The sequence below is a fragment of the Podarcis muralis genome, chromosome 6 (assembly GCF_964188315.1).
Source record: "Podarcis muralis chromosome 6, rPodMur119.hap1.1, whole genome shotgun sequence".
Classification (NCBI taxonomy): Eukaryota; Metazoa; Chordata; class Lepidosauria; order Squamata; family Lacertidae; genus Podarcis; species Podarcis muralis.
In genome coordinates, this window is record NC_135660.1 from 28,877,865 (window position 1) to 28,905,420 (window position 27,556).

The 27,556-nt window shown below is 40.6% G+C and overlaps 1 protein-coding gene across 7 annotated transcripts; it reads right to left on the reverse strand.

Moving 5' to 3' along the window:
- Nucleotides 1–1,681: 1,681 nt before the first annotated feature.
- MFF (mitochondrial fission factor) lies at nucleotides 1,682–27,193 on the reverse strand. 7 transcript variants are annotated; one of them, XM_028731123.2, is made up of 10 exons: nucleotides 26,981–27,193; nucleotides 25,683–25,738; nucleotides 24,838–24,994; nucleotides 22,972–23,192; nucleotides 22,566–22,738; nucleotides 21,690–21,778; nucleotides 15,091–15,249; nucleotides 8,500–8,559; nucleotides 4,653–4,737; nucleotides 1,682–2,513 (listed from the first exon to the last, which is right to left on the reverse strand). In XM_028731123.2, the coding sequence occupies exons 3-10, from the start codon at nucleotides 24,873–24,875 to the stop codon at nucleotides 2,382–2,384; spliced, it is 957 nt and encodes a 318-aa protein (XP_028586956.1). In that variant the 5' UTR covers nucleotides 24,876–24,994; nucleotides 25,683–25,738; nucleotides 26,981–27,193; the 3' UTR covers nucleotides 1,682–2,381. The 7 variants fall into 7 exon arrangements, with proteins under 7 accessions (XP_028586956.1, XP_028586955.1, XP_028586953.1 ...); XM_028731122.2 differs by having other exon boundaries at nucleotides 25,683–25,787; XM_028731120.2 differs by lacking the exon at nucleotides 25,683–25,738.
- Between the last annotated feature and the right edge of the window lie 363 nt (nucleotides 27,194–27,556).

The following is a 27,556-nucleotide window of genomic DNA, read 5'->3' on the forward strand; positions in this document are numbered from 1 at the left end:
TTTTTCTTTTAGCCATAAGCAATGGCTTGGTTCAAACATCATGGAAAGCTAAACTATGGTTTACTGGGACATGAATGTGCAGACTTGTGGAGAAGAGCCTGCAGCTGCATTTATCCTCCTCAATCTTTCTTCCTCCTACCCCATACTGAGCTCAGTCAAATGTGTTGTCCAGGCCCAGGATTGTTAAGCTCTTTCGTCACTAACCATTAGCTGTAGCCAAGAATAAAGCATGACATGCAAAGCAGGCCAAGGGCTGCAGGTGCTAACTGATCTGTCTTGCACATCAGAGTAGCTGTATCATTACCGAGTTTAGTCACTAGGTAGCAATGGACTTTGACCAAACTGCGGGAGGCAGTGGAAGACAGGAGTGCCTGGCGTGCTCTGGTCCATGGGGTCACGAAGAGTTGGACATGACTAAACGACAACAAGCAATGGACTTAACTCTTACGAGTGGAGTCAGGCAATTCCTGTCCTGTTATTACTGGAGAAATGTTGTAAGGTCTTGTCTAACTTCCATAAAAAAGAATGAAACAAAAAATGTGTGTTTCTTTCGCTGCTTCTCCCATACTAGCGGTGAAATAGCTGAAAGTTCACATTATGGGCAGTATCTCACTTCACACACTATTTAAAAATGGGGTAGGGTGAACAAAGAAACAGCATGACTAAGTTGCAAAATTTTACTCCCACCTTTCCCTTCATTCTTAACTTCCCTTTCTTTTTCCTTTTCTTTTTCTTCTCCCCCTAATGCCTCAACAAATGAAACGGATTTGTAAAAATGTTACATGGGGGGGGGGGAATACGAGGCATTACACTTCTGTAAAACAAGAAAATCCTAAATAAAATATTCAAAAAAAAAAAAAAAAAAGAAAAGAAAAGAAAAGAAAAGAAAGCCTATTACTAGAACCTATAAGCCTATGTAGAAAATCTACTATTTGGTTCCTTTGCCAAGCTATTTGCTCTGCAAACACCGTCATCCACTATACTTACTCACTGCTGGTAACACACCAATTTGGATTTTGTATAGGGATAACTCCAAACACAGTTCTGCCTGATGTCTTTTGCTGCCTTCCACTTTCAATTTGGAAACTAAGGGAGAAATCCAGTGATGCACAGGATTTCCACTTATGCAACAAGACTTCATTTCCTTCCTCCTGCAGCCTGTCACACACACATTTGCCTACTCCCCAACTCTTCAGATCTGATTTTGAAGGGCATGGGGGATATGGGAAGACAAGAAGCAGTCCCATTGTGCAAAGTGGCTATCCAGCTGTCCATTTGTGCCTATCACACTGATATTTAAGCAAATTAGCATACACCATTCTTAAAGATTTCAGCACTCAGCTCACCTAGCTTTTACTCATTAAAGTATTTAGGAACAGGGCTTAATTCCACCTCACCCCCAAACAAATACTTTTCATGTCCATTTGTTTTTATTTGCCCAAAGAAGACAGATATTTTAAAATCCAACATAAAGTGTGTATTAATGTAAGAAAATAAGAGTTGTGCAAGTGGTTGAATTGAATAGAAATCTACGAGCAAGCAAAAAAATACAATCAATAATGGGAGTGGTGATTTTAGATGCAGTATATTGATCTAGACTGAGAGATATAAAAGCTTCTTTGTATGCTCCACACATCCAAAGGGCAAAAGGTACAGTTAATTGGAAAAATAAGAAATTAAATACTGCTTTGGGCTGACTTTTATTAAATACATTACATTGGTACTTTGTTCCATAATCTTAAGATCACTCATGGACAGATTTGCTTAAAAACCATCTTTTTTTTAGAAAAAACATTGCAAAATTAAAGCTCAAATACATCTTACACACACCTCTGGATAATCTGCTGACTTATTTTAGCAAAGAATGTATTTTAGTCAATATGTACATGTGCTTGAATGAGAGATACTCAGGATGCTTTTTAATCTGCTACCTGAAATTTGGCTAAAATAAAACAAGTGCAATAAGGTGAACTATAAAGGTGCGACATTTAATTATGGAATAACAATGAGAAACCATAAGTTAGGCCATTTTGCAGGTAATTCCAAAACCCAGTTGTTTCTTTCTACACAAGAGAGAACTGTCTGCAGTATACCTTTGATATCTGGAGGCAATTCCCTTTCCAAATAATTCAATGCAAATGTACATGTCATGTCATGCAAAAGGAAGATAATAGGATGATACAACAATTCTGAAAATATATACACAATCATCCAGGCATCCCTTTAACATTGTAAAGTTATGTTACAGCTGTTTACTGTGTCAGAAATATCCAGTGCATGGATCCTAAATCACCATACAATTCAGAGAATGAAACAAAGGACTTTGCAAATTCTCTATATGTTTCTCCACTGACAAATCTTCTGAAGTACTGTGACCATTTCTAGCGCCGAAACCAAAGCCAACTATTTAGTAGCCAGAAAGCTACAGTAATGGAGTACATGATCATTTCTCGTTTAGCACGCTCTTTGTTTTCTTCTTCCAGAAGTTGTAGACGACGATTAAGTTTAATTATCTAAAAAAGAAAAAGAAAGGAAATGCTTTTCAATTTTAGTGCTTACTATAAGTTTACTAATTATTTCAAGACTTTTCTCGTTCATGTACTTCAGATTTGTATCACTTCTCACCCCAAAAGTCTGCTCACATGGGGGACTTAGTAATGGAAGTCTGCAGTTCTTGTTAATACAGTAGAATATTTCTGTACATTGATGCCGCACACATGGATTGCAGCCTCAAAACCCTGGCTCTTTATACCTATATCAATGCTGGGTTTAGAAATCCCTACTTCTGGCAAATTCACAATGGAAAATTTCAGTTTCCATTTCTGATTTTTGTCCTTCCAGTCTACATCTCATCCATTTTAAATGCAAAGAATGTGTGGGCTGGATCTCTCATTTTAGAGGTGGAGAGTCTGTGTGCCAACTTTGATAGGTATCCGGCTAGGACAGAAAAAAACAGGAGCATCTAAGCAGCATGCGCTAGCACCTTACTCATTCACCCTAAGCCGTGGTTTATGACTTACTATGATATGCAAATAGGCCCATGTATCAATATAGGATAAATAAATCACAATACAACCAAAACAAGTATGGAAAGCAAGCAAATCAATTCAGCTGCTTAAAACCAGTAAAAGAGAATAGAAACCTAACAGAAAAATAAGATACAGAACATACAAAACAGAACAGATTCCATTCTGCTGCATGGTTTGTTTGTTTGTTTGTTTGTTTGTTTGTTTGTTTGTTTGTTTACCATTAAACTAAACCTTAAACACATTGACTGGCAGCCACACCTCACCCCTGGATATTTTCCATCCAAGTGGGTTCTTCTTTCTCAATTCCTCTCCCTTCAATCATGTATGCACTATTTACCATATTTTTCGCCCCATAGGACGCACCGGCCCATAGGACGCACCTAGTTTTTTTGGGGAGAAATAAAGGGGAAAAAATTTTATTTCCCCCCAGGTGCGCTGTGCTAAACCCGAAGCTTGGGGCGTGCGGAGCTCAGCGCCCCCAAGCTTCTGGGTGCTGGCAAAGTCTCCGCTAGCCGTGGGAGAGCCATGCGGAGCTCAGCGCGCCCCAAGCTTCTGGGTGCCGGCAAGGCCTCCACTAGCCGTGGGAGAGCCGCATGGCTCTCCCAGGGCTAGCGGAGCACTGTGCTAAACCCGAAGCTTGGGGCGTGCGGAGCTCAGCGCCCCCAAGCTTCTGGGTGCTGGCAAGGTCTCCGCTAGCCGTGGCAGAGCCGCGCGGCTCTCCCAGGGCTAGCGGAGCACTGCGCTAAACCTGAAGCTTGGGGCGTGCAGAGCTCAGCGCGCCCCAAGCTTCTGGGTGCCGGCAAGGTCTCTGCTAGCCGTGGGAGAGCTGCGCGGCTCTCCCAGGGCTAGCGGAGCTCTGCGCTAATCCCGAAGCTTGGGGCGTGCGGAGCCCCAAGCTTCTGGGTGCCTGCAAGGTCTCTGCTAGCCCTGGGAGCTAGCGGTCTGCTAGCCCCGGGAGCCCTGGGGCTAGCGGAGCACTGTGCTAAACCCGAAGCTTGGGGCGTGCGGAGCTCAGCGCGCCCCAAGCTTCTGGGTGCTGGCAAGGTCTCCGCTAGCCCTGGGAGAGCCTTGCGACTTTGCGCGGCTCTCCCAGGGCTAGCGGACCGCTGCGATAATCCCGAAGCTTGGGGCGTGCGGAGCTCAGCGCGCCCCAAGCTTCTGGGTGCTGGCAAGGTCTCCGCTAGCCGTGGGAGAGCTGGGTCTCCCACGGCTAGCGGATAGCTTCCTGAAGCCTGGAGAGCGAGAGGGGTCGGTGCGCACCGACCCCCCTCGCTCTCCAGGCTTCAGCGAAAGCCTGCATTCGCCCCATAGGACGCACACACATTTCACCTTCATTTTTGGAGGGGGAAAAGTGCGTCTTATAGGGCGAAAAATACAGTAGTTCCTATATAATATTATAATGTTTCTGAGTTGAGAATTCATAAAGCTTTATTCATAGACATATTAACATTCAAAGAAAAGAAATTGTATCATCATGCCACAGAAAAAGGTCTGGTATTCAGACTTCCAAATTTAATTCCCCCCCCTCGGAACTTACATTCTTAATCTTACTACATTCTGCGTTGACTAAACTGGAAAGAGGCATACAAACTTCCACTATAATAGTTGAAGCATTTTAATTACCTGTCGTCTTAAAGAAACAGCATCCACAACAGTGACATCTTCTGGTGTTCCCTCAAATGTTGTATCCATATTTGAAAGGGTATATCTATGAGATAAAAAAACAAACAAAAATATGCCTCAAATGGCACACATTTAACTGCACATGGGCTGGTCTTTTGTGCACACATGGGGTCATTTCAATTTCTCCATTCTCCCTGTGCCCTCTGAAAAGCAACTGCTGAAATTCAGAGGCCTTTCCATAGTTGTATGCAATGCAGGTTGAGGGGCTACAAATGGGAAAGGAAATAAGTAGATCCTCTCAGGTGCATATAGGGGTGACCATAGTATACATCTGGGCGTATTTGAATTCCATTCAAAATATACAATTAACTGTTCTTTAGATGAAAGGGGGGGCAACCCATTTTAAAGTGCTTTCTTGAACAGGTTTGACTATGTTCTTATTTTCCTACATACACAGATTTGCTGCTTTAAAAAAACACATAACCTTGGCTGAATTCTCTCTCTAGCAATTTCCATCTAAATGTAGAACTGTATTTGGAAGGGACCACAAGGATCATCTATTCCAACCCCCTGCAAAGCAAGAATCTTTTGATCAATGTGGGGCTCAGACCCATGCCCCTGAGATGAAGAATCTCATGCTGTACTGACGGAGCCATGATCAAATATTCTCAGTTAGTTTTTATGTATAAAGTGCCTTTCATAATGTCTAGTACATCACCGGCTCTGGGCTCCCTGATAAATTTCAGGAGTTTCAATCAAGTTTCCCAAATTTATTGAAGCTGAAGCCTGAAATGGCAGAGGAATTATGTGTCCCGTGTTCTCATGTCCAGTAAGTGGCAAGACAGCCTGTTCTGTATGGGGTTGCGCTCCCTTGGAAGGAGCAGGTCCACAGCTTTGGGGTCCGCTTGGATTCAACATTGCCACTGGGAGCTCAGGTGGCTAGGAGTGCCTTTTCCCACCTCTGGCTGGCCCACCAACTATGGCCCCTTCTGAACAGTACTCCATGCTCTGGTTATTTGCAGATTGCATTGCTGCAATACAGTCTATGTGCAGCAGCCCTTGAAGATGACTCAAAAACCTAAATGTCTCCAAAACGCAGTGGTCAGATTACTGGCTGGGGTTCCATTTAGATCTCATACAACCTCTATTTTAGTACAGCTGCGTTGAATGCCAGTTTGTTTCTAGGACCAATTCAAGGTGCTTGTGTTAAAAGCCCCAAACACCCCAAATATCTAAAAGACTGCTTCATATCAAGAGACTGGCAGGAGTTGGAGGATGAAGGGGTTGGGGGGAGAGGGGATGTGCAGGCAGAGGAATGGGAGAGTGAGGAGGAGGATTTGGGGAAATAGTCCAGTGAGTTGTGGGGTTCCATGGCACCAGTGAGGAGGAACCTTCCCCACTCATCAGTTCCTTCCCCGGTGCCAGCAGTATCTCTGAGGCAGTTGCCGGCGGAGTTGGAAGAACTAGATCAGGAGCCAGGGGGCAGGCCAAGTGCGAGGTACAACAGGACTTTCAGTTTCTCTCCTCCCCTCTAGTCCCCCATATACTGTACCCTCAAAATCTGCTCCAGGGGGTCTCTCAGCCTTCTGGATCAGATTTTGGGGTCGCCTAAGGGGTTCCTGAGGAAGAAAGGAAAGAGAAGCCTTGTTGCACTAGGATGCCCAATTTTGCAACATTCAATCTTGACCTAGATTTCTAGCTCTCACAGCTGAAAAAGCACAGTAAATAAATAGCCTTTGATCTAACACTAACCACTAACCCAAAAGAGAAATCCAAATATATAGTTATTATTATATAATTATAGTTATAATTGTACTAGCACTTGTTTTCCATAGCAATTGCATTTTGGGGGTTTTTATTTTATTTTATAGTACATAATTTCAAATTTGGGACTTGGTTCTGTAGTACTGAACAAGTTTTACAGCAACCCACAAGCACCATTTTTTTATTTTTTATTTTTGTATTTTAAGTCTTGTGGCTTAAGAAAGATGCATACAAAGATCATCTCTGAATGCCTATCAGTTTACAGTCTGTGCAACGAATGCCTCACAGTGCAATCCTATAAACATCTAGGTCCAACTGAGTTCAATGGGACAAAGTTCCAGGAAAGTGGAAACAGGACTGCAGCCTTAATTACAGAAGGACTTGTGATGTTCTGCAGACAAAAGTTACTCAAAACCTTTACAATAGGCATTAAAAAATATTAGACCTACTATCTCAGTATATACTTATGCTAACAGTTTGTGGCACACTGATGGTCTGGAAAGGGAGATGAGGAAAGATAAATGAAACAACTCCTTTTTACTTTACAAAGGTTCCCCTGCCTCCAGGGGTTATTCTTGCAAAGTACTTGTTCTGCCCTAGGTACCACGAGCTTTTATTCTCTCTTTTTCTTTCTCCACTGAACTCCTAAATGAAAAAGCTTTAAAACTTCAAGTTATATTTGGGCACTAGATTCATATGCTATGGGTTTCATTACACTCAGACATACAGTTCTCTAAATGCACAGGGGAGCCCTGCATAATCCTTTACACAATGAGATTGTAAATTATTTCCTTTCTGTAAACCAGCAGGAAACTTTTATATTAAATGCGCTCCATTCTCCTTTTGTAAACCATATTGGGCATATTTTAAAAACCAAATATTGCCAAACCTGTTTCTTCAAAGTCCAAATTTTCCTATTTCTGTCAATAGTGAAACAAGTTAAACAGTTTTACAGTCCTATGTCCACACCAGGGACTGGAGAGGGAGAAAACAAAACTTTTTAAATGCATAAAGAGAGTAATATTTTAGTTGTATACAATGAGATCCAAGTAGACTTAGTAAAAGGAACATAGGAAAGGAGGGAGAAGGAAAGCATTCTGCACAACCATTGGCATTATTTAACAAGTACTTTTTGATTTAACTTTAAATTTCTATTTGAAAAACTACTTGGGGTGGAATTCAACATGATGCTCTTCCAATCATTCTGTCTGTGCAAGCATTTCAGCTTGTCAGTCAGAATGAATTCCTCCCCTTGTCCCCCTCCCCATTTGTTGTTCCATGGGTTCTCCTGATCCACTCAGAGCCAATTAAGGGGGGGAAGACCCATTGCTCAAGCAGAAGTATTTGTTCAGGGCTTATAGAATCATAGAATTGCAGAGCTGAAAGGGATCCCAAGGGCCATCTAGTCCAACCCCCTACAATGCAAGAACCTCAACTAGATCCATCCAACTTCTGCTTTAAAATCTCCAATGAAGGAGAGTCTGCCACCTCTCACGGGAGTCTGTTCCACTGTTGAACAGCTCTTACTGTTAGAAATTTCTTCGATATTTAGCTGGAATCTCCTTTCTTGTAACTTGAAGCCATTGGTTTGGCTCCTAGTCAGAGCAGGAGAAAACAAGCTTGCTTCATCCTTCTGTTGACAGATGACAGGTGAATCTGACCCTTTCTCTCTCTTTAATTCTGTGATGAGTTATGTACTACAAAATTTGCTGGAGTGTTCACCAGATTTTTAGTTATTTTGAAACAGATTTCCAACCTGAACTCGGGTCTTATATTGAATGCTAAAATCAATGGGAAATGCATCAAATACTTTTATTATAAGATTCATCCATAGAATCAGCAGGCATAGTACAATGCAAAAGAATGTCAGTGAAAGGGTTTTAAAATTAACATAGAAACCAGAAGTTAGATTAGTACACATAATCACAGCCTGTTTGATAAAAATTGATATCAATTAATAGCAGGAAGCAAGCTCTGCTGAACTCAGAGGGTTTTACTTTCAAGTAAAGTTCAGGAGCAAGCTAGTCTCAGGTTTTGTGAAAGCTGAATATAGACTAGAATGGCTAACTAAGTGCAAATTTACCTGGCGTCATGATGAGGATTAGAGGAAGTGGCAGCAGCAGACCCACCACGTAACACTGGCCTAGGGCAAGTTTTGTAGATAGGAGACACAAGACAGAAGAAGAAAACAGGAAAGACAGAGAAAAGAAGCAGAATAAAAAACCAGAGATAAAAATTGTTAAATATTTTTCTTCTGCTATACTGAAACACTACAAATATAAACCCTGCTTATGTTTTCAATATATTCCATTTTATAAATACTAATTACCAATGTGCGAAGGGAACTTAACTATTTGCTTGTAGCTTTTCCAGATACAAAATTTGTGAAGAAATGGTGGAACTAACGCTTACACATTATTTGTTTATTAAAATACTGGTCTACTATTCTCTCATATAAAATAATTAGGTGGTGTACAACAAAATACACAAAAACATAAAATACCATGTAAAATAATCATAAAAATGACTGGCTCACTTTGGAAAGTTTAAACAACTGACAAGGCCTGTAGACATATAAAGTCCTTCAAGAGACACCTGGAAATTAGCAGCAAGGACACTACCAAATCACTGCTGGAAGAGTATTCCACAGCATGCAACTGCTCACAAGGCTTCTGAACATGGGATGCAATGCTTCTCCATGTGATCTCAGTAACTGAGCTGGAATATGAGAGCTCAAGCGGTCCTTACAGTATTCTTGACTGAAGCTGTTCAGGGCTTTAAGAACCCTGAAGGTGATGCAGTAGCATACAAGTAGCCCATGCAGGTATTTTATGTGATTATATAGTTTTAAAACTATATAGATCATTTTCACCCATCTAAAGTATGGTCAAGGTGCAATCATGTTAGAAGTTAAACTGAAGTTTTCCATGCAACAATCCAGTGTGCATAACCACAATTAGAGATTTGTCAAAAGAGGCCTAAAGCGACCATAAATCGTAATAGAACACTGTGGCTGTTTATTACACAGTTGCTAGGGTCTAAAATTATTTTCCCCAATTTAATAACTTGTGGTTTTTTTTAAAAAAATGCTATATTATGTAAGACTATTGGGCGATACCTAAAGTTGTGTGATGAACTCAAGCAACAAAACTGCCACTTCTTCTTCTCTCCCTGCTCTGTTCTTAACAGTTTTTAAGCCTACACATTTCCCCTGAAAACTGGATTAAGACTATTTTGAGTTAAAAAACTGTTTTCCTAAAAGAAAGACATCAATGAGGAAGAATCTGCAAAATAGATTATAATCATGCACGATATTTATTTTTGTGCACTTCCTACTACTTAGGGGACTAGTTTCTCAACAGGATAATCCGCTGAGTCCATATAGGTTATCTTGCATTCCAATTCTATGGCCTCAAACAATCTGCAGTGTGTTGTTTCAAATTGTGATAATCTACAACTATTAACTTAACAGCATGTACATTTACTTTCCAGCTCATAGAGAAACATTATTTTGCCCAGTAACTAGCAGTCCTTGGTTTTAGATACTTACAGCCTGATCTGCTGAATATGTAGTCTTAAAATAAGTCACATTTTGTTCAATGGGACTCACATTTTTAAAAATATACTCTGGGGGCAGAATGGCTGCAGTTTATTTTTATGTGTGTTGTTCACACAGTTTATGTTTATAGAGCTGTATAATTTTGCTTTGTGTCAGAGATGGAGTGTTTCTATAATTTGTATAGACAAAATGACTGGAACTCAGAAAAAAATGTAGGAGGAAGGAAAACAACTGTAACAACAGGGGTACAGTAACTTACTGCCCTGAGTTGAGAGCTGACCCATGGAAAAGGTTATTTCTGCAATCACCACAATTTCTACTTAATTCCCCTGTATTGTCTATGTTTTTCCAAAGAAACTTGTCATCTCTATTTCTCTACAATCACGAGGGATGAAAAATATGTTCCCACAATGAGAGAATAAACAAAAAATCCTGTTCACAACTCACTTGAATACTTTTTAAATTGGCACTCTAGAAGCCATAAATACCCATGTTCTGTTGGAAATGACAAGACCAGGGGTACAATCTGCTGTTAAAACAGAAGAATCCTGTTACATACCTGACTTTTTTTAGACCACAGCTACTGATCAACTAAAGGTTTTGCACTTCCAGTACAAATATACAGCAACTGTATACATCATACATCAACAGTGTGCTGCTATCTGAACGAGCCCAGAGTTCATTCTTATTAAGTTGGAACTGCACATTGTAAGAAATGGTGGCCCGTTGAGAGCTTCCCTCCAACTCTCTGCATAACATGAGGCACAGTCCATCCTGTGTCTCAATTCCCTATACTGAGTGTTACCAAGTGTCTACCAGCAATGGCCAGATGTGGAAAAGAAAGGTGGGGTACAGAGAAAGACAAGATAATGACATCAGAACATGGGTAAGTTGTAGTGCATTATACTCAACATAAGTGGAAAAATAGATGACATTCCATTACCAGGTTTAATATTTTATAGACTTAGGGAGATTCTAAATATGCATGACCATTGCTTGCCAACTGCAACCTCTAATCATTATTATGCATGTGTAAATGGCCATAATGGTTTAGAAATCAGAGACTGGGGATAGGTTTCAGTGAAAGGACTTTCACTTGGACAATGGGGCTTTCCCCCCTCCCCCTGAAATTAGCTCTGGGGAGGTCAGGAGAACCCCCAGAACAGTACTCAGGGAGAGGAAAGGGGGGGTCATTCTATCTGGCAAGCTGCAATGCTTGCACAAATAGAATGACTGGAAGTGTGTAACATTGAATTCCACCCTAAGGTTCCATATCATACTATCATCTCTCACACAGTACTCTTCGCAGAGATTTATTTATTTTTTAAACCCACCCCAGAAGCACTAGTCTGCAATAACTATTGACTGGCTGCTAATATATGGGACGAAGCATAATTGCAGCAACCAAAAAAAGTTTAACTGGAGATGCTAGGAAAAGGGGTCAGCAAACTTTTTCAGCTGGGGGACGGTCCACTGTCCCTCAGACCTTGGGGGGACCGGACTATATTTTTTGGGGGAAATGAACGAATTCCTATGCCCTACAAATAACCCAGAGATGCATTTTAAATAAAAGCACACATTCTACTCATGTAAAAACACCAGACAGGCCCCACAAATAACCCAGAGATGCATTTTAAATAAACGGACACATTCTACTCATGTAAAAACACACTGATTTCCGGACCATCCACGGGCCAGATTTAGAAGGTGATTAGGCTGGATCCAGCCCCCAGGCCTTAGTTTGCCTTACCCATGTGCTAGGAGCTGAACCAGAAATCTTTGGTATGTGAAAGCTACACTCTACAACCAAGCTATGACCAAATTTTATCTTGAAATGACGTATTGACTGAATAATATTGTTCTGCATTAACAAACTAATGACCACAACCTCATAGCAAATAGGAATGCTTCAAGTAGCACATTCAAATATGACTTTAAGCCCCTATGCAGCTGCTCAAGTTTGTCCCAGGTTAATATATGCTTTAACTGATTTGGTTTCATGTTCAAAATTCAGCATTTATTCTCTAAAGAAAATAAGGCATAGAAAGAAAATAATCACTAGCCGTCTACTAGATGGCTACTTCTGCTTGATTTTAGTTTTTCTATACCTGCCTTTAAAATGCCATATATATCCTTCTGTGATCACAATTCTTTGCAAACATACTCAAACGTTCATTTGTATTCCATGGGCTTATTAAGGACTGCAGCCTTAATGTAGCAATTTCTTATATTAGAAAATATGCATTCAGCAACAAACTATCAGATTTGGACTTCTTTGCTTACAAAATGAAATTTTAATGAGTTCTCTCCAACCATGTGTGTTCAAGTGCCCCCCAGCAGCCCCCCAATGTGCCCCAGAGAGTCAGAAGATCACCCAGAGCATTTGGGAGGCATGTAAGGGAGAGCAGAAGGGAGGAGGACCAGAAGCTGAATTTCATTGCTGCAGTGGAAGTATGCTTGTAAGACTTCAGATTTCACACACTTTAGTTTAGTGGTTTAACAAAAAAAAATTTGGTCAGAGTAGTACCAAGACTTGGCTATAAATATTTAATTTTAAGTGCTCGTGATAACTAGGAACATAGGAAGCTGCCTTATGCAACTCAGACCGTTGGTCAATCTAGCGCAGTACTACACTGGCTGGCAGTAGATCTCCCAGGCTTCAGACAAGGGTCTCTCCCAGTCCTGCTGGAAGATACTGAATATTGAACGTGGAACCTTCTGTATGCAGATGCTTTACCACTGAGCCAAGAAACCACCAACATGATGCTCATTTTAGGTATTAAATGGAGCCAGATTTTACAAAATATGCAATGGGTTGGATTCAGGTTCAGTCATACACGGACTGAAACCAAGGAAACTTACATTAATCATGACTAAGAATGACTAAGTCTGGATCCAAACCAATACGTAGAACCTAAGATGTATTAAAGGGGTCCTCTCTTGTGCTACAGCCTGTAAAACATAAACACTCATAAACTGCAGGTGGTATACTTAAATCCTTAAAATAAAGGATTCTTAAAAATGAGAGACAATCTGACCCCTTTTCATTATCCAAGCTAAGGTAGAGAAATAATAGGCAACATGAATAGGAATAGTTCAGTCCAATGAGTACTTTTTCACTAACTCTTGGGCATATTTACCAATGTCCCTATGATAACATACTTGTGTGTAACATAAGTATCCAGGTTATAAAATGTTTTTCATGCACAGCACCTTGCTCACATGGGATAGTTTGAACCACACCAAGTTAACTCTAAGTGTTGGTATTTACCAAGGCATTCCCATATTAGGAATGAGGGAGTGGGGGTGGGGCAGGGAATTGAGGAACAGAGAAGAGTTATTTTACCATAGTATTAATAGCAATGATAAATTCTCAACATTTCAATTCATTATAGTATAACATGGTATAGTTATGCAAAACTGGTAGGAAAAGGAACCAGAAAAATATTTTGAAAGAGAAAACCAAACAGAACTAAAACCAGAAGCTTTAGGAAGAAGAACAAAGCCAAAACTCAATCACTGAAATAAGTATTGTACTTACACTTAAAGAAAACATACCTTTTAAGCAGTGAGAATATGCTACCAAGGCCAATAAAAGAAAGAGTATAGTGTGAAATGCTTTTTTTAAAAAAGACAGTATTTTGCAGCCATGCAAGTGATGCATTTTCCAAATTTCACATTCATACATGCAGGTTAGAAAAGTTTCATCTGACAAAAAGGTGTATTGAGTACTGAAGAAAAAGAGGATGTTATCCTAGATTTTGAAAATGAACATTGGCAACAACTGCAATGAGAGTTTCCAATAACACTCAGGTTCTTACTATTAATATACCAAATGAAGAAAAAAACCTGCTCAAATAGTTTATAAAATTTGAGAACTCCCTGATGGGATAAAAGTGAAAACTTCTGCCCTCCCCCAATAAAAATGAAAATAAGTATATTAAAACTTTCTATTTAAATTTGGGGACACTATGTGTGCATATCTTTCTGGTACATGCCAAATTACTGTTTTACTTTGTGTAAGGTTTTCCACTTGCAAGATTTTTAAAGCAGAAAAGCAGGACACAAATATTAAATAAAAAACAAACAAAATTCCTCCTGACAGTGAGCAGCCCATGATAAGGTGGTGCTTCATACATGTACTGGAGCTTGACAAACTCTTATATCAGGATTACTACCATAGAAGTTTGAACATACAGAATCAATTATTAGCCTTTTAAGGCAGTAGGTTTAGGTTTGGTTCCTCCAACAGACTTCTGATCTCTAGTCTGATAAGACAGTTACACAAACAAGAGAGTGTCCAGACACAAGTAAGTTAAAAAAATGTAATTTATAAGAAAATAACACTTCTTTTGGTGTGAAAAGGAAACAAAAAATGAATAAATACCTGGCTCATATGAAATGAGGTCTTACAACTTAAATTGTATAAAAATAATATTTGCACAGCCACCTCCAATTAACTGGTGGATTGACAACAAACAAAGACTCTGTATTTTTTTGAAAGAGTCTCTCTCCCATGCAGCAGATCTTAAGAAAAGATTTTTTTCCAGTTTCTGTCCAGAGCTAGTATATGACTTGCCTTTCAATGTAGGTTTTTCTTATCACAATAATCTGAGCAATTGCAGATAGGACTCAGCTGAGATGAATGTCAATAAAAGAAGCATTTTCATCTAGCTCCCCCTCAATATTAGTGGACCCTGAATTTTTAGTTTATTAAGGCCATTTTGGGATTTGTGTTTAAAACATTTCAAACTCTCAGTTGCGTTCAAAAAGAACAAAAACTCTCCCACTGAAAGCAAGAGGATTTAAACAATCAACTTTGTCTAGAGTATGCAGCTATGTTTGTAGCACTGTTGCCCTTCTGTTCTTGGATTTCCAATGAGAGTGAGACTGACATTTTAAGTCACTGTTCAGTTGTTTCACTCTTGACCAAAGAAATAAGACAACTAAGCTCCATGAAATGTGAAGTTTGGAAATGTCATTCGCAAATAGCAAAAGCAAAAAAAAAGAGTTAATTTTATTTCATGTAATTTAAGCAAACCAAAACCAATTAACTAGGAAATGAAAGGGAAGTGAAAAGCAGTAAACTGGGCAGAATCAGTGATGGCCAATCACCTGCGATTTTCATCCAGCACATCCAAGACTTGCTGGTAAGCCCTACGGGTAGAAGACTGGATAAGCGACAATATGCCCCGAGCAGAGTAAAGATTAGATCCATCTTCAGAGAACATTTGGGGTGGACAGACACGAACCTGTTGAGGTGATGGTGTCACACTGTTTGTGCAAGTGTAGCAAATGAAGAGAGAAACACTAGTGTCAGGTTTTCAGACAGGAAAAAAAATCATCCATCAACCAACCCTTTTTGAAAAATTAAAAGCTGACCCCCATTTTTTCTTCTTCCTTCCCCATCAACAGATTAAAAACCACATCAAGGAAATGTTAGTGGGTATCTTGTGAACTGACTCTTGGAACCCTTTATATGAGGCAAAATATCAAGGATAATGGCTTTGATTCATTGTGATCAAAGAATACTAAAAACCAGAGCCATGATAATAAGCAGGTCTGTATTAAAAACACAGGACACAACAGCACTCTTTAGCAGATAGTAAAGACAGATTTGGATTCACTGTATGCCAGAATCATACAATGCAGATCACAGCCTCAAATATATCCAAGTTACTCAGAGACTGGAGGAGAGTATGTTGAAAACGTTCTGAAAAACAGAAGCCTATATAAAACAAGAGTGACATAAACATAATAGTTTGATTGTTTTTTGCAAATACAGGGCTATGTGAAAAACATGCAAATATAGGACTACAAAAGAAACATGCAAGATAGCAAAAACACTGGTTAAGGCTTCTTATATCCCAAATATTCCGATAAGCAAAAATTTCTTTTAGCACTTATCATGAAAGCAAGAGGCTGAGGATTAACCAAAAAAAATTGCATCAAAAGCACTCATTGTCTATAAGACAAATGAAAGTGCAATTCAGCACCATCTATATAAATGGGAATTTTGCAATTCACTTCAACAGGATATTGATTAAACTTTTATTTTTCAAAGGTCAATTCTCAGAGAGCTATTGATCCCAACAAGATTTCAGAAAACTACGCATATGAAGAGGCAAGAGAAGTACTAAGCAAAATCTTCAAAGCTTGTAGTATTGACCTTTTTTGTTTTTGTTTAAAAAGAAACATTTCTCCCTTTCCACATTAAGATTGTTCTTTAATTTTGAGGTTTAACTACATTAATCAAGATTTTACCGTTTAGTCTGAACTCTGCCTTACGAAGAGCAGGAAGAGAAGCATTAGGGGTATAGCATTTTAAGTCCTTCTGAATAATCAGTTAATGACACAATCTGGGTGCAAGCCAACAAGCACTTTTGTTTCAAGCAACATTTTAAATAATTATTTTGAAATGAACCTGATGAACTAAGAGGGTACTCTGTGGAATCCATCAAGGGATTGAAAGGCAGTCATGCCTATCCTCCGTTTAAGAACAAAACAATTATATATAAAATACAATTTTAAAAAATCCTTATTGAATGTTAGAAAGAGAAAAATACAGAGCTTGTGGAAAGAGAAAAGAAAAAGCAGTACTGATAACCTGGAAATAAAAACGTTTGGGCCTCAAAAAAAACCAACCATACACATGTAGTGTCCCCATATAATAGTCTGCCAAGCCTGCTGTACAGTACGTATATATTCTATAGAAATAGCTCTGATGAATACACTCAATGCACCTTTAAAAATGACTATATATAGGTTATATATTGTAATTATATCCTCACACACAACCCTATATTCTTGCAGGGAGGCTATGTCTGTTGTGCTTCAAATGGACAATAATTACTTATGTTTGCACAACCAACAAATAAGAAAAGCTATTCTCACAATCCTGAATGTATTTAAATAAAACGAAACCTCAAAGAGTTTTCAGTGGAACTTGCTTTCAAGGAAGTCTCATTAGAACTGCAAACCTCTTGTACCTTGTTACTTGGGCAACAGTAAAATGCAGATTTTTTGATATGAAGTTCTGCAAGTAAACCAAAAACAACTATTCTAGCAAACACAAGGCTGCAAATTAATATTGTTCTATGATCCTAGTGTTTTACAAAAAAAATTTAAAAAAATGAGAGAACAGGTCCCTGTCTCAGCAAGCTTACTACTTAAAATGGAACATTGGGTTTCTTACTGTGAATAGGACCTCAGGTTGATAAGTGAGTCGGCCATGAAACGTGATTTGTCCAAAATACGGCCATGTGACTAACTGATTTAACTGGCTTAGGCTTCTGAGAACCTAGACAGAACAGTAGACAAACAAAATATGACTAGGGAATCAGGATGCCATACTGAACCTGACACAGAGAAAAGGGGGATTTGCTGTGATTAACCTGAGTGGCCTGGGATGCAGAGCGTTCTCATGACTGGCTCACTTATCCACTTGAGAGGAAATATACCTAACAATATATTTTTCAGCTAATATAAGCTGAAATTTATTTTATTCTTTGCTATCTTCACATACCAGAAAACCAACTATGGTGGTCAAGACCTGCTGCTGGGACTGATTCTATGACTGAAGAGGAAATCCTCTACACCAGAGCTTTTCAACCTTTCTGAGTTCACGGCTCCCTTAACCAACTACATTCTTTCTGTGGCACCCCTGTGGGGCTCCGAAGCCCAGTTATGTGACCCCTTGCCTGCAGAACTGGCAGCCTCTCACCCTTTTTCGAACACCCTCCCCTGTGGAGTGTTCCCTCAACCTCCTCTCCTTGGGAGTTCTCTGGACTGCTGCTGCTGTGGTCCCTGGTCTTTGACCTGCCCCACCCCAAAGAGAGGTGCCTCCCAGAGGCACCATTTGCCCGCAGAGCCTATAGCCAGGGCTGCTGCAATAAAACAGCTGTGCAAGCCTTTGGGAGGCAGAGACGTGAGAGGGCATCAGAGGAAGAAGGGAAAGAGACAGAGGCCAGTGTTGCCCAAGGGCACCTCTGACCATCATTCAAGGCATCCCAGGGTGCCACGGCACTCTGGTTGAAAACCACTGCTCTAAACCTTACCAAGGTGGAGAGCCAATTGAATTCAATGGAACTTCTTCAGAATGTATAGGATTTGACTACAAATAGGTTCATTGAAAGAAAAAAACCTGACTGATTCATCCACCATCTGCTCATGAACTACATTTACTGCTTTTATTGCCACAAAAACCGTCTTCAGGGACTCTGTGTAAGGCTGGTTGTGTATATAATGTCTGAGAAATGTGGTGCTAAAAACCCAAGTCAAAGCTAAGATACACTCAAAAAGCTATACAACAGACTTATATAATAATCAAACCATCACTTCATTCAGTTCAGTATTGTCTACACCTGGAAGCATCTGTCCAGGATTCGAGACTGGAATCTTTCCTAACACTACCTTGAGAGGATAGGAGCTGAAATGGGACCTTCTGCATGCAAAGAATGCACTCTGGTGAGCTTTCCCCAGGTTGTGTGATAAAATGTATATTAGGGATCAAACTCTTATTTACAAATTTGGGGGTGAAACTATTTACAAAATGGCAAAGGGGAAATAACAGACAACATTCATAATGACATCGCAAGTAATATAAACCCATAAATAATTGTGGGAAATTCAGGAACATGTACAAAATCATATTCAGCTTAAAATCTGACAACAGTTTCTCATTAGCTATGATATGCAGTCACTTTCTCTAGCAAGTTGAAGCAAGAAGCTTCAAGACTAGCACAATAAAAGAAGGGTTTATTAAAAATTCTATGTCTCTCCCCTTCCTTTATTCCCTGTATCAAGTTAGTGATCTAAGAAGCCTCAGCTTTTAAGTATCAATAGGGAGAGACAGAGGAACAATAACTTAAAGAAGGCCAATTTCCCTACAGTATTTATAGAACTTATAATATTGCTTATACCAGTGCTTTTTTCTAAAAAAAATGTTTAAGGGTACTCTCATTTTCCTATTCATACTGAAATACTGCCACTCAATGAGGCCAAACTTAGATTCACAAAATGTTTAGGGGTATGCATACCCCCAGAAAAAAACACACTGGCTAAGCCACTTATGTAGAAAGAATATATTTGCAAATAGAAGTTATGCATTGTCATATTTTTCCACCCTGATTATGGTACCTATCTGGCCTCTGGGCCCACCTGATATCCTTGCACTGGCCTAAAATTTGCATGCATAAAACCCAAAGTGCATAGGTCTGAACAGTGCAGTCAATCCACAAACCAACCACATGGTTCAGCTGATATGTGTTGGATTTTGCACACACATATCTCTACTACGCTCATGTAGGATTAGTATGCCAGAAACATGCAACCTTGTCCTCTCCAGCAACCACTGTTTATCCCTAAAATTTGTTCTCAAATTTTATAGTTAAAAACTAAGCAAAAATATGCTTCCAAATTCATTACAAGAATGACAAATTTTCATATTCCGTTAATTTGTGTCTTAATTACAGGTGGAACCAAGCATACAGAATATTTTTAAAAAATCAAATCAGACAATATAGACAAGTCTCTTAGATGGCAATGCATTAAGTACACACTTGACATATTTAAAAGTGAATGGTTATAATTAGTGGTCAAGCTTACATTTCATCTTTAGCTGTGAAGGGTGACTGGTACCTTGGCATTTTAACTCTCAGGACAGTTTCAAGATTGTGCTACCACTAATCACAGTTGTTAATATCTTAAAGAGGGAGCAACTTTCTAAATAATTGGAAGGTCATTAAGGCAATCATCATTACTGGTTATCACTTCTTGTGCCTAGTTATTACTAGTCCTCAAAAGCATTTGAGAATCTGTGTATGCTCAAAAGGTTATCAGGAAAGCCACTACATACAGTTGTATGGCAAGTGCAGAAATGACAACATATATTGTTCCAAGAAGGCAGATGAGGAAAAGGAACCAAGCCAATTCCTCTTCTAGACATGGTAAGGTTTGGCACAGAATTTTCTCATTGTTGCAACAAACATACTAGAATGCCATGTCACAGTTCCTATACTAGAATGTGGAAGCTACCCTGTGCAATTGCACTTGCCATGCATGGCGCTCAGTGCCAACTACTAACATGCATATGCACCCTCCAAAAGAAAGAAAAACATGTGTTTGCCAAAATGCTGCACAACAGCACTTGAAAGGATAACTATTTATACACTGTTAGCTTCTTTGGCAACAATTTCTTTTTTTGTGGAAAAACAGGAAACAAATTGAAAATGAAAACTGGAGGCAACAGCCTGGAAACTCAGAACTGAGAAGGCAATGCTATCAGTATACCACATCAAGCAACACCCTTAATTCAGTCCATGTAAAACTCACCACTGCAGCACTAGAATATCATCCTACCCTTTTCAAATGCAAGTGGGATTGGCAAAAGTACTGCGATGGCTGCAGATAGATTCAGGAAAGGTCATATACCTTAGCTTGACACTTGGAGGACATAGTTTATATCCAACGACCACTTACCCTTTGAATGAGTCATCACAGCACCAACCTCACAAAAAGGCCTCACAACACCAGCTCCAACAGTGACCTACAGATAGCTAGAAACCCTTCTGTGAGACCTTGAACTCCCAGTCACCCTTGTGATAGCATATAACTTCAACTACAGAGGAGACAAGGAGTTGTTGTTCTAGCTGTTTCCATCTCCCCACTTTCCTCTCCTGCCAACAGGGGACAAGCAGGAAAACAGTAGTGGAAAGTGATTTCTTTCTTCAGGCTCATAGCTGGAAGCAAAATGAAGTGTTTACCTCACTACAAGAATCTTAATTAAAAGATACTGATCACCCCATAGTCTTAATGAATCAGCATTTATAAGTTTGTAATAAAGACCCACTCTGTCCTTTGCATGGCATAAACAAAGACGATGTAATTAATTCTAAGCATGCAGGCAGCAGAAGATTCAAGTAGATCCAATAACAATATGAAATACTTCCCTTCACACAAATCCACTACAAATGTATTTTAGAAACAAACTTTCTTTATCCTATAAAGAGAGTTCTGGATCCAGACTAGGTTAGTGACACTTTAAAAGTAAAGGTAAAGGGACCCCTGACCATTAGGTCCAGTCGTGACCGACTCTGGGGTTGCGGCGCTCATCTTGCTCTATAGGCCGAGGGAGCTGGCGTACAGCTTCCGGGTCATGTGGCCAGCATGACTAAGCCGCTTCTGGTGAACCAGAGCAGCGCACAGAAGCACCATTTACCTTCCTGCTGGAGCGGTACCTATTTAACTACTTGCACTTTGACGTGCTTTCGAACTGCTAGGTGGGCAGGAGCTGGGACCAAACAACAGGAGCTCATGCCGTCACGGGAATTCGAACCATCGACCTTCTGATCGGCAAGTCCTAGGCTCTGTGGTTTAACCCACAGCGCCACCCACGTCCCTATATACATATATACTGGGGGGGGGGGATACCAAATGCTGCTATATGAAGACATTTAGCAAATGCTGTTTTATGCAGCTGAAAAAATGTTTTGAGAACAATCACACAAAATTTACTTCATTAATAGTTAGTTATTATTCCAACAAAAAGAACAAAAAATATTTGGAAAGTCAGTTGTAGCTGTGTAAGATTAAGTAACTTCTCTTTATAAAGAAGATAATCAGTTGAAAGGCATATCCTAAGCATGAACTGGTACGGAACACATGAAGAAGCTTTTTCTACAAATGTTGCATGCGCCAATAACCCCTCTACTCACATTGACTCATTTCTCATCAATTGACCATTTTGACGATTTGCGTTTTCACTCATGGAGCGTTCTCTTTTCAGTCTCCCAACTGAGCGAACCTGTAAAACAAAGCGGGGGGGAGGGATACGTCTTTCACCACTGCTATGGCATCAGTATCCAGCTTTACCTAATATCAACAACTGAACCATTTTCATTTTTAGTAAAGCAGAAAATGAATAAAAACAGTATTCCTGGATGGTGACATTTTTCCTGATATTTTGGAAAGTAAGGAGAACAAAGACTCCCCTCTCTTGCATGTCCCCCATTTTTAAAATGAGAAAAATTTGTCAAAAATAATTTAAGTTTACCAACAGCTTTTGAAATTAAGTTTGGTTTAAGACAGAAATAGAGAACCATTGGGTCTCTAGACATTGTAGGACTCCCAGCTCTCATCAGCCCCAGCAAGCACAGAACATCAGGAAAGATGGGAACTGTAGTCCAAGAACATATACAGCCCTTCCACTAAAATTCTTATGCCAGTTTACACAATAATAAAATACAAATGATTAAAATGCAAATCCAAATTATCATAAAAACCTGAAGACCAAAAGGCATTAAGTCTTATAAGTTAGATAAAAACAATCAAGATAGCCCAAATTATGTCTAAGCAGCCTGGTACCAAAAATACAACCAAGTAAACACCACATAAAAAAGTGCTCTGGGGGTATCTTTGCTTTCAACAGGGAGTATTAAAATAATATACTGTGTTCTACAAAGCAGTAACCTATTTTATAGTACTGATCTGAAATGGAGTATAAAGCAATAAATATTTGACTTCTCTTTTGACTTATTAAATATAATATTGAAACAAAACATGATGAAATGAAAGGCATAAAGAATACTAGCCTCTTCATTTTGAGGAGTCTGAGTAGGGGCTCGCTCTAAGTCCAGGAAATCTAGTGGTCGTTCACTGAGTGAAATAACACGGGGAGGTGTTTTCAGTGACAGAGACTTGAATGGAGTTGACTGGAGAAGATCTAGATCTGGCGGCCTGGAGAGTGGAATGTCTTCACTATTACCTGTAAGTTAATATTAAGATCAAGAACATTTTACTAACCAATTATTCAAAATGGCTCAATGGGTAGACTGCTGGAGCTGGGTAAAATCAAGCTCAAATCCCATATGAAGTATGAATTCACTAGGTGGTCTTAAGCAAATCACACTCAAGTTCATATGTAAAAATAAATTGAATGGGTGTGAAGTCTGACAGCATGCTGCTTTATCACTTCTGTCCACCTGAAGGCAAACGTACCTGCCACTACAATCCGCTCTGGAACCTGCATTGTTACACTGGCATTTGGAATCCCCCCTTCATGAGCACTGTGTTCAAGGTCAGCATTTGGTGGAGCAACCTTGAGCTTTTCCGGAACTCTCATTCTCTGATTGATCCCTTCAGTATACTCCATTTCATATTGAATTCGATTCATTTCTGCCATTTCGGCAGCCGGAGATGGGAAAGCTGTCGTGCTCATCCTAATATGAGATAAAACAACCTGAATTACCCCTCAGTAGTAAAAAGAAACACAACATGGGTTTTGATCCACAGTAAATTGAAGTCTTCCACTGTTGGTAGAGAATGTGTTTTAAGTCTATGTAACAGTGGATGTGCAGCACAGCCATTGTGTATAAGATGCCCCCTATGATTTAACATTGGAATTAAAATTTGCATACACCTGCTTTACTGCTTGCTCCATGTGAGTAGAGAAACAAGCCACATAGCCAGTTATCCACAGCTTCTGGTTTTGATGCAATGCTAATAAACATAATTAATTAATGGCTTTCAAACAAACCATAATATAAACCAAGGTTTAAAGTTGGCTTCCGTATCTTGGCTTGTTTGGAAGCCATTAACCATAGTTCCCAGTTCAGATGCAAAAGGAAGCTAGAGTTAACCATAGCTTCGTGTGTGAAGGGCAAAGCAAAGTGAGAGCACAGGAGCTGCATGTGGGTGCATGAAACTTTTACATATCTTTGCACCAAGATATCAAAGCCTTATTAAACAGAAATTTGTTTGTGCAAATGTGGCCAATTTATGCCAACCCAGGGTAACCATATTGGAGGCAGAAGGTAAAGAGACCAATTTCACAAATATTAAGCATACAGGGTGCAAAGAGAGCCTGCAAGTGAGCAAGTCTCACATTCTGACCTACATTTCAAAAAATGAGGGTTCTGTATCTCTCTTCCCCCAACTTCACCCCACACCTTAGATTCTTGCTTCAAGATTCATGAAGCATCTACAACCATCTAAATTAAATAGTACTAATTATTCCAAATGAGTGCCTAGCTCTGGGCAATTTATTTTAAAGACATCTCTTTCTAACAGGCAAGAACAGGGGTGATTAACCTCTCCTCCTTAACTGCTATGCACATACAAGTAAAGGAGAAGGGGCTATGTGCCTGACTGCCTGTGTCCTTTGCTGTGTGGGAGAACAGTGTGCAGGAGACTGTGGAATGGCCACACTCTTTTGGCCATACCCAACTTTAGAATGTGGCTCCCAGAAGGGCAGCCAAGGGTGAAAGTGGCCCTTGGGCCAAAAAAGCTTAGCCACCACTGGCCAAGAACAAAGCATACTTTTGAAGATCCCAGTGTTCTGATGGAAGACAACGCAGGCCGTATCAGCATTCTCCATTCTCAAATAATGAGACTTCCCCAAAGCCATTCAAACAAAATTAACAGTTCCAACCTGTATGCATTTTAAATTCACCAATATAGATTCATATTAAGGATTCCTTAACATTTAAGGCAGAGACAGCCAACACAGAGCCCTCCAGGTGTTGTGGGACTCCAACTTCCAGACCATTGCCCATGTTGGCTGAGGCCAATGAGATGCAGCCCCACAAAACACCAAAATTCCACTTGTCTGCTTGCAAGTATAGGCTCTAACTACCAAATGTTTACCTATGCTGCAAACTGAAGAATACATTTCTATTGTTTCTTTCACTATCCAAATTTCTGTGAAAAGGAGGCAAGGCCCTATCTTTCCCTCAAGTAAGGGAACACATTAGGCTAGATAACAGTTTTTTAAATATTGCAATCAACAGAGATAAAAATACCTACAAGAGTCAATCTTCTATCTGCTTCTACAAGCACAAGTTCAACTCTACAGCTTTCACTAACCTTCCTACAGGAATGTCACTGCTTGATCGCTTGCTCATTTTGTTGTTTGCTTGCAACGTTTTAATATCACTACACTGCAGCACTGTTCACTTTACGTAACAGTATCCCTAAACAGTGGAACTTTTGTACATAAGACAGCATGACAACTGCTTTCAAGCTGTAATGGGGGGGGGAGGGGAAAAAAGAACAGAAAACAGCATTAGGCATATTACATAATTAAATATTTATTACCTATGACATATCTAATCTGTACCCATCTATTCCGTAATGTGAGCTCAGTAAGTAAATGTCAGATATACTTAAACTTGTGAGGCTTCGTAAATGCCAAATTTTTAAGTCCCCAGTTCTGATTTTTACAAGAATGGAACTATAATTCAACAGATGTACTCTTGAAGGAGCAAAATATGCAATCAGATGGCAGTTGCTAAATTTACAAAATAATTAAACCATCCTAAAGAAAAATAGATTGTGTTTGTGCCTATCTAAATATAACTACAACAAAGCAGAGACTACTTGGTTTCTAACACTTGCTTTTATCCTAGGCTACATGGCAGGCAGATCCAAAAACAAGACAGGGAATCTGCCTACTTAAGCATATGGTTTATTACAAATCTCACAAGGGTGAATAAGTATATGTGGTGGGAGTTTAGAAATCAGAATACAACTAACCACGCTGCATATGTTGCAGTGTAGCAAGAGATATTATTTTGCTGCCATACAGAAAAGTGGGAACAATTGTGACATGAACGTCAGCATGTTCACACTTCTGTAAAAAAGCTCAACCCCTACTGAGAATCTTAAGATGTAGAATAAAATGTGAACAAAGGACAGCATAGATGAGGTACCTGTGGTCCGACTTTGATAGCAAAGGCCAAGAATCCAGGGCCATTCCCTTCAACCACTGAAGAAAGCCCAAAGAACCAACATTAATCCCTGTAAGCCTTGTGCACCTGTGGATGAGTGTGTCAGGTTGAAGCACTCTACATCGGCAGCATCTGGAGGACACCGGTTTGGGGAAAAGCCAGTGGAACTGCTGGCACATGCAGAAATCAGCTTTCGGCATAAAAGCACTGCCAGAAGTTGTTACCCAAATCTTCAGGCAACAGAGGAGTGTCTGACCCTCGGCTCGCAATACCAGTTGCTGGGATTCCGCAAATGGGGAAAGTGCTGCGGTGCACCGATCCCGCTTACGGGCTTCCCATGATGACTCCTTTGAGAAGAAGAAGCTGGATGAGATGGGCCTTTGGCCTGATCCTGCAGGGCCCTTCTTAAGGCGCACCAAAGACATGGTTTGCAATGTTTAACGGCCTGAGGGCAAGGAGTGTAACAGGTTCATAAGGCAAACTCTGTGGTAACAGTTAAGGAGAGCCCAGGGCAGGATCGGAGCAGAGGTCTACCCAATTCAGCACCCATTCCCTCAGCGTGGCAAGCTGGGTGCTTTGACAAGAACCTTCAGCACAAAGCACGTAATATATAGCATGTAAAGGTCCCTTGAGAATAGAAATTACAGCCATAACTGAACCGAGAGGTGGGGAAAGGCATAGTTGTCAACCTTCCCTTTTTTTGCAGGAAATTCCCTTATTCCAGCGCCTTTCCCCCGCTGCTATCCCGGATTGTTAGATATCCCGTAGACTGTCCCCGGGACAGGTGAGGCTGCTGATCCCTTATTTTCAAATCTGAAAGTTGACAGCTATGGGGGAAGGGTGGTCGTGGGGGGGGGGGGGAGAGACTCTGGTCAAAAACCGAGAAAAGCGCAGTAAGCCAATGGGATTAATGGTTATTTTGGGGGGGGAGGGGGGATTTGGCATGACTGTAACAAAGGCCTCAGCGACGGGGGTAGACGCGAGGAATAACGGCAACGGCAGGGGAGGCGGGCTGAGGCAACGATTTGATAGGAACCTGTGTGGGCTGAGGGACCGTTATTTATGAGGAAGAGGGTTCAAAGATGGGGCGGGAATAACCCCCCCCCCTTCCCGCCAATGCTGAGGGAACCAGGCGCAACGGCGGTTGGACTCGGGCATCTGGTCGGTGGTAGGAGGTGTGTGTGCTAATTTCGCAGCTTCCTCCCCATTCCCGCGCCCCCCCCCCCGGCTCCTTCTGAGGGGAAGGGAAGGCCCAGACCAGCACTCTCTCCGGTTCTCACCCTGAGGCCAACGGGGAGGCGGCTTCTTGGGTCCCGGGTATCCACTCCGACCGCTTTGGTCTCGGTTCCTCTCTCTCTCTCTCAGGGGCCGTTAGCCAAAGGGCATCCAAGCAGCCCCTCGCCTACACAGCCCTGGAACAGAAGCAACGAAACGAAACAAAAAAAAAAAACCGACCCCGATTGGCCCCACAGAGTTGCCGTAACCGGCGGGGGAAAGAATGAGCCGTGACACCTCACGTGACGGGAAAAGGGGTGGGGAGGAAAAAAAAGGTAGCCGGCAGGGGCTGAAGGTGCAGGGGCCATCTTTACTGTGGTCACGATGCTGCTTCGGGGGAAGCGAGTACCGTACTGTGGATTCAATTCCCTGCTGCTCATGGCGATGCAGCGTGGTTTAGGTGATGAGACCCATGTGCTGTAAGAGAGTAGAGCTCAGCCCCTTATATAAGTGTGGGGGATTTGGCTCATACGTGATGCTCAGCTTCAGTTTGCTGCGGAATTTGCAGATAGGTTTTTTGATACACTGGCGGCTGTGGGCGGCGAAGACCTAGATATTCGGGGAAAGGAGCTTAATATCCT